This window comes from Nicotiana attenuata, unplaced genomic scaffold (assembly GCF_001879085.1).
Source record: "Nicotiana attenuata strain UT unplaced genomic scaffold, NIATTr2, whole genome shotgun sequence".
NCBI classification, from domain to species: Eukaryota; Viridiplantae; Streptophyta; class Magnoliopsida; order Solanales; family Solanaceae; genus Nicotiana; species Nicotiana attenuata.
The window spans coordinates 1-7,083 of record NW_017673382.1 but is presented as its reverse complement, the minus strand read 5'-3'; the positions used below and the strand labels follow the sequence as shown (position 1 = coordinate 7,083).

General features: G+C 33.7%; 1 protein-coding gene across 1 annotated transcript; it reads left to right on the top strand.

Moving 5' to 3' along the window:
* Positions 1-969: 969 nt before the first annotated feature.
* On the top strand, positions 970-3,309 carry LOC109216222 (stem-specific protein TSJT1-like; the record flags this gene model as incomplete). The annotated part of the gene is given in 4 exon segments (XM_019380356.1): positions 970-1,258; positions 2,522-2,762; positions 2,899-3,019; positions 3,200-3,309. Coding segments are annotated over 4 exon segments (675 nt in total), but the record flags the coding sequence as incomplete, so codon positions are not given.
* Between the last annotated feature and the right edge of the window lie 3,774 nt (positions 3,310-7,083).

The window sequence follows — 7,083 nt, the reverse complement described above, 5'->3', positions numbered from 1 at the left end:
TTGGTTTGATCGTTCATTCTCTCTTTAATTTAATTATTTGTTGTTCTCAGTTTATTCGTATTGAATTAAATCACTTATCTTTAAATCGCATATAAATTTAATTGTTACTAGTTTTGAAGGTAAACACACATTTTCTTCTTTCTTCTTTGAGAAAGTATTTGCTTGCAAAGTTCATTCTATTCTTGTGATACGTTTTGTGATATGGTGCAAACAGAAAAATTTTATTTTGTGTCTCATACAACTGACACTAGTTGTATGAGGCAACCTTTTTGTCTCACAGTTTTGTGGACCCAGATTTCTGTGGACCCAAAAGGGTAAGATTGGGGTCCACAAATTTGTGAGACAAAAAGAGCCTCATACAACTAGTGTCAATTGTATGAGACACAAAATAAAACTTCTCGTGCAAACACAATTGTGTACTTAGAGGGTGTTTGGCTAAGCTTATAAGCTGGTCAAACTGGCTTATAAGCACTTTTTGGCTTATCTACGCGTTTGGTAAAATTAAAAGTGCTTATAAGCCAAAAGTAAGCCAAAAGCCATAAGTTGGTCTCTCCCAACTTATCAAATTTCAGCTTATAAGCACTTTAGGTTTGACCAAAATATTTACTATTCTATCCTAAAATACTTCTATTTAGAACAAAACTCTTCGTATACCCAGTTCTTCAGCTGCTTATTATTAATTTCAACACTTTTATCCAAACACGTAACTGCTTATTTTTTTTAATCAGTTTCAGCACTTAAAAATGCTTTTCACCAGCTAATGCTTATCAACTACTCTAAATCAGCAAAGGCAAATGGGCTCTTATTAGTATTTCCCCCATCATTTCTCGGTCCCACTTCACGTGCTTGTACTGTCTTTTATCTTCGAACAAACCAATCCAAAATCTCCCCAACCCCCACAAAAAGACAATTGTAACTCAAATGACCAAAACGTCCTCAATCATCTCCTATTATAAGTTCCTTACTGCTCGTCTTACTCCTCACCAATGTCTAAACTCTTAACACCAAAGAGAGTGTAAACTTTGCTTTTGTCTATTGGTTTGTTAGATTTGGAAATGTTGGGCGTTTTTAGCAGCTCGATTGTGACGCCGCCGGATGAGCTGGTGGCCGCCGGAAGCCGGACTCCGTCACCTAAGATAACGGCGGAGGCGCTGGTGAACCGCTTCATTAAAATCGATTCTTCGGCGGTGTCCATTCAGATCAACGATCATGTCCAACTCGCCTACACTCACATGGATGAGTCTGCTTCACTGCCAAGGTACGTACCAAAAGTGTTAATCACCCCATTTCATTGTTTGGGAAGTTATTATTTGTCTGGGTACGAGCTTAAAAAAGAAAGATTGTCATTTCACCAATTTCCTTTTGATACCAGTACTTCAGGTAACTTAATTTGTCCACCAAAAAGAAATCCCTTAGTATTTTTACCTTCAGTTTGGAAATTTAACATGAGACCATATGATTTTCAACTCACTTCCTTGATCACTAACTCATGCCTCTGAATGCGTCGTGGCTAAATTTATGTTATTAAAGACAAAATAGTAAAATGAAAATTATTTTTAAATATGAAAAGATGCTTTCTGGAAGAATGGTAAAACAAAAAAAAAAAAAAAAAAAACTGTTACTACGAAAAATAGAAAAAAAAGTTATCTGGACCAGAAAGCTGAGGAGCTTGTGAGGAATTATTTTGTCGGCGTTGATCACATACCTGAGCCACTGATGATTTTAAAGACATGTTGATCACCGTTTGATTGCAGGATGGCCTTAGTTGATAACCATATCTAATTATGTATACTAACAAAGTTTTAGCATTTCCTTTGTTGGATATGTTGAATTTAATTATGCGATCTGACGGTTCAATCGAAGATGATGAAAGCATTAATTTATTGGCTCTATTATATATCAACCCTTTACTTGCATGGATAGAATCCTGCACTAAAAACTTTGGTGTTCCCTTCGGTACCATCTGGATGTTTGATCTTCATGAACGTGGCTGTTTGGCAGGCTCTGTCAATTACTTGAAAAGACACAAAATTTAAACAGTAAATAAAATATTGTCAGCTAATGCAAGAAAAAAAATTAGAAATAATAAGTAGGTGGGAATTTAACTTTTGATAGAAAAAATTAAATAATTCTTGTCGTTGGTCAATGAGTTGGGAGGTTTTTTAGGAGTTCATCAACAAATATTACTACTAATATATATTTCAATTGCATGTGTTTTGAAGCAGCAAATTTAGGAGTATGATCTAAGGTTTTCTTGAAAATACAAATCACGGGAACGTCCAATTTTAAGTTAATTATTATTTTTTATAATTTAAATTGTCGTATTAGGATAGTCAAATTTTTATTGGGTGTAATTTGACCTTCCTTCATTTGTACTTTCTGAGCAATTAACAAATAGTAGTTTAATTACTTCAATGTGACAACAAAAGAATTATAACGGGTAATGTTCAATGATCATAAGTAGAATTAACCGTAAATAAGCAACATGTAAGATTAAGTTGGTGTGGAAATTAAATGACAGGTCATTTGCTGTTAAGGATGAAATATTTTGCTTGTTTGAGGGATCTCTTGACAACTTAGGGAGTTTGAGACAACAATATGGTCTTGCCAAGTCTGCAAATGAGGTGGTATTGATGATTGAAGCATACAAGGCTCTTCGTGATCGGGCACCTTATCCTCCCAGTCATGTCGTTGGTCACCTTCAAGGCAATTTTGCATTTATCGTTTTCGACAAGTCCACTTCTACAATGTTTGTAGCTACTGTAAGTGAAATTTTACCTAATCCAAATTGCCCAGTATATATATAGTTGGTCTTAATGAATCTTGATCCTCTCGCGCCTTAATTTGTTTTGGGTAAACAATGTCACGGGTTCAAATAATCCTGGATCATTGTGGCAGGATCAATTCGGTAAGGTACCTCTCTATTGGGGGATCACTGCTGACGGATATGTGGCCTTCGCCAATGATGCCAATTTGCTTAAAGGTGCTTGTGGCAAATCACTTGCGTCATTCCCTCAAGGTGGGTTTTTTGTGCTTTAGGTGGTTTTTGGTCCATCAAGTGGGATGCATAATGAGTTAGATATGTTTTTTAGAGTTGTCATGTCCAATTGAACATGCATGTGAATAAATTAATATATTTTTTGAGAAAATGACGTCGATAAAGACTGCCTCAATGTATTGAATCTGGATATTTTTCTAGGGTGTTTCTTCTCTACAACAGTTGGAGAACTGAGAAGTTATGAGAACCCCAAAAACAAGATCACTGCCGTTCCTGCTACTGAGGAAGAAATATGGGGCGCAAAATTTATGGTTAGTGTTTTTTTTTTTTTAATATTATCATATCTACAAATTATTCATCATTTAAAAAAAAAAAATTAAAATGGTCCGAGATACGATATTGTTTGCTAGGTCCTTAATTTATTCCTGTATAATAATTCTAGATACGAGAAAGATTCGTCTTGTATGGGCTATTGGGCTCTCAAAAACTAGTGTCACCCATTCGGGGCCTTAACTTTTATGTTTATCACAGAAAGATACACTTGTATGTTAAGAAACTAAGCTCAAAGTAATAACATAAAACAAGGAAATAGACAAGAGATATAGAGAGAAAGAGAGGAGAGAATCTATTTCTTCCATGTATTCAAGTGTGTACAATGTGATGCCCAAACCCTCTATTTATAGGATGATATAGGTAATACAACACTACTAGAATTCCGAAAAAAAACGACCAGCAAAAGCGACCAACGTTGGTCGCTTATTGGCCAAAAAGCGACCAACCACGCCTGGTCAATATTAAGCTGGTCCCTTTACCTTAGGGACCAAAGTTGGTCGCTGGTCTCCCAAGTAAAAGGACCAAATTTTTCGGGCAAAGCATATAGCGACCAACTTTGGTCGCTCAAATATTTTAATATTATATATTTGGCGACCAAAGTTGGTCTCCAGATGTAAATAACGTTTTATTTTTATTTATATTTAATCATATTAAGCGACCAACTTTGGTCGCTATATTAATAAATGTTATAATTTTTTATTTAATGGGCGACCAATATTGGTCGCCAATGGCAAGAATTAATTTTTTTTTTTAACTATAAGCGACCAACCTTGGTCGCAAAATTATCAGATTTTTTTTTTTATGTGAATAGCGACCAACTGGATACCAAAGTTGGTCGCTTTTTTGGTATATTTTTGGCAGAAACTGCCTGCTTTGGCTGCTACACCACCTGCCAGCTTATACCAAATATCTTAAACAGGCATTTTATGCCAGCAACAACAACAACAACAACACTAAAACGCAACAAAATATAAAGATCAATAGAACTAAAACATTAAGCTAACAAAACTAAGTTAACGTTTATTACAAGCTCATTCGAAAACTAGTTCTATTGTCTAGTTCAAAGTATATAAAGTACTCAAGGAGTGTTCTTTTAGCATCCTCGTTCGAAAGTCGGATTGCCTCGGCCGACTCGTTAGGTGGCTGACTTCGTATGAATTCCCCCACATCAGCTCTGAAGCGAACCTAAAAATTATATTGAATTAATATTTCAAAATTTATATAAAAGTAAATCAAAATACTTAATGATAAGTAAAAAAACTTACATGTATAGTCGAGGCTCGACCCTCGACCCACCTTTCTGAATCAGTCTCTTTCTTCTTCTTTACAATACGAGTTTCATTGAATAGCTCATCTTGCTTCATTGGCATCATAAAGCTGTCCGGTGGCTTTGGTGATTATCCTCATGGTACTATTACTCGGGATGAACTTGGATACAGAGAATAACTTGGATATAGTAGCTGACAGGGTGTGTCTTTTGATCAATTGTTGTTCTCGTTAGCGACAATGATGTTGAGACTGCAATGACATGTGTTTCAACTAGAGATGGTATAGGCAGGAATTTTAACATTTCCTAAGTACATAAAAGAAAGATTATAGAGGAATTCTCTACTTCATTTTCCAAGGAGAAAAGAAATTTAATTGAGAGTGACAAGGGTGATGGTGATGGAATGTTTTCCGTTGGTCATGGCAGTTCCCATAAAACGGGGATCATAAGACTCTATGATGACAAAGATTATAGGAAGTTTTGTTCTCAACTTTCTTCCAAGTCTGATCCGTATCTGAAGAATATATCACCAATATCCCACTAAGCTTGTACGGATCAGACTTGGAAGAAAGTTGAGAACAAAACTTCCTATAATCTCTGTCATCATAGAGTCTTATGATCCCCGTTTTATGGGAACTGCCATGACCAACGGAAAACATTCCATCACCATCAACCTTGTCACTCCCAATTAAACTCCTTTTCCTCTTGGAAATTGAAGTATAGAATTCCTCTATTACCTCTTCTTTTATCTACTTAGGAAATGTTAAACTCCTACCTACACCATAACTATTTGAAACACATGTTCTTGCCTTCTCATCATCGTTGTCGCTAATGAGAAGAAAAATTAAAGGCACACTCTGACAGGTACTGTGTCTTAGTTAGTTCCATTGCATGTTTAATATTACCATCAACCCCTTCTACAAAATCCTCCCGCAATCTAAAATTCCAATACATAAACCAAAATTTTAATTCACATCTAAAGGTTCAACTCATATCCAAAAAAAATTCAATTTATAATCTAAAATTCCAATTCATAAACAAATTCCAATTCATATCCTAAAGGTTCAAGTCATATCCTAAAATTTCAAGTCATATCCTAAAAGTTCATATCCTAAAGGTTCAATTCATATCCACAAAAGTTCAAGTCATATCCTGAAATTTTAATTTATAATCTAAAATTCCAATACATAAACCAAAATTTCAATTCATATCCTAAAGGTTCAACTCATATCCACAAAAGTTCAAGTCATATCCTGAAATTTTAATTTATAAAATTTAAATTCCAGTACATAAACCAAAATCTCAATTCATAAACTAAAAGTCCAATTCATATTCTAAAGGTTCAACTCATATCCACAAAAGTTCAAGTCATATCCTGAAATTTCAATTTATAATCTAAAATTCCAATACATAAACCAAAATTTCAATTCATATCCTAAAGGTTCAACTCATATCCACAAAAGTTCAAGTCATATCCTAAAATTTCAATTTATAAACTAAAATTCCAATACATAAACCAAAATCTCAATTCATAAACTAAAAGTCCAATTCATATCCTAAAGGTTCAACTCATATCTACAAAAGTTCAAGTCATATTCTAAGATTTCAATTCATAAACAATCACTATAGTATGAATAGTTTTATACTATTACCATGCTGACCAATCTAGATAAATCTTCTAATTGTTCTTTGTGAAAATTAGGTTTTTCCGAAATGAGGATATGAGTATGCCAAGATACTTCAATCTAAGCTTAAGTATGTAGTTATATATGTGTAATATGCCCAATAATGTAATGGGTTAAGTGTTTTATTTATAAATATAAGGGGTGTATTCTCAAATTAATAACTCCTAACTTTCAAAGATAAATTTATTAATTATCTATCATTTAATTAAACGGATTTTAGATTGGCTACCATATTCCATCTAATCAAGAACAAAAGAAATATCAATTGTTCTCACTGGCCATTCCTTTTCTGAAAGAAATATCAATTGTTCTTCTACAAGTTAAGTCTGCACCTTCATTTTTCTGTGTTAATATCAATTTGTTTGTTGATACTGCAATACTACTGCATTATCATATTAAAATTATTCTTCGTGTTTCAATTTTGTGATAAAGTAGAAAAGTTCTATTTAGGAAAATCTACATGAGTCAAACAATGAAATAAAATAAATATCAAGATAATCAGATCTAGATTCTAATCCTCACAAGAACTAAATTCTAATTTGACTCAACCATAACAAGACTTAACATAAACCCTAAAAATTTAGGGTTTCTTCTCTTCAACCCATTTTTCCCCAAATTAGTAGGTAAAACTAATTATTTTAGCTACTAATAATTATCCTAGATTTAATTTAGCTAAGAACAATTAATTTTTACAAATCAAACTACAAAGAATTAAAATAAATCTTGTATTTCGAAAAAAATAAGGAAAGGAGAGAGAAACCTACCTGGACAGTGAAGGACACCGGCGGTGGAGCTGCTGC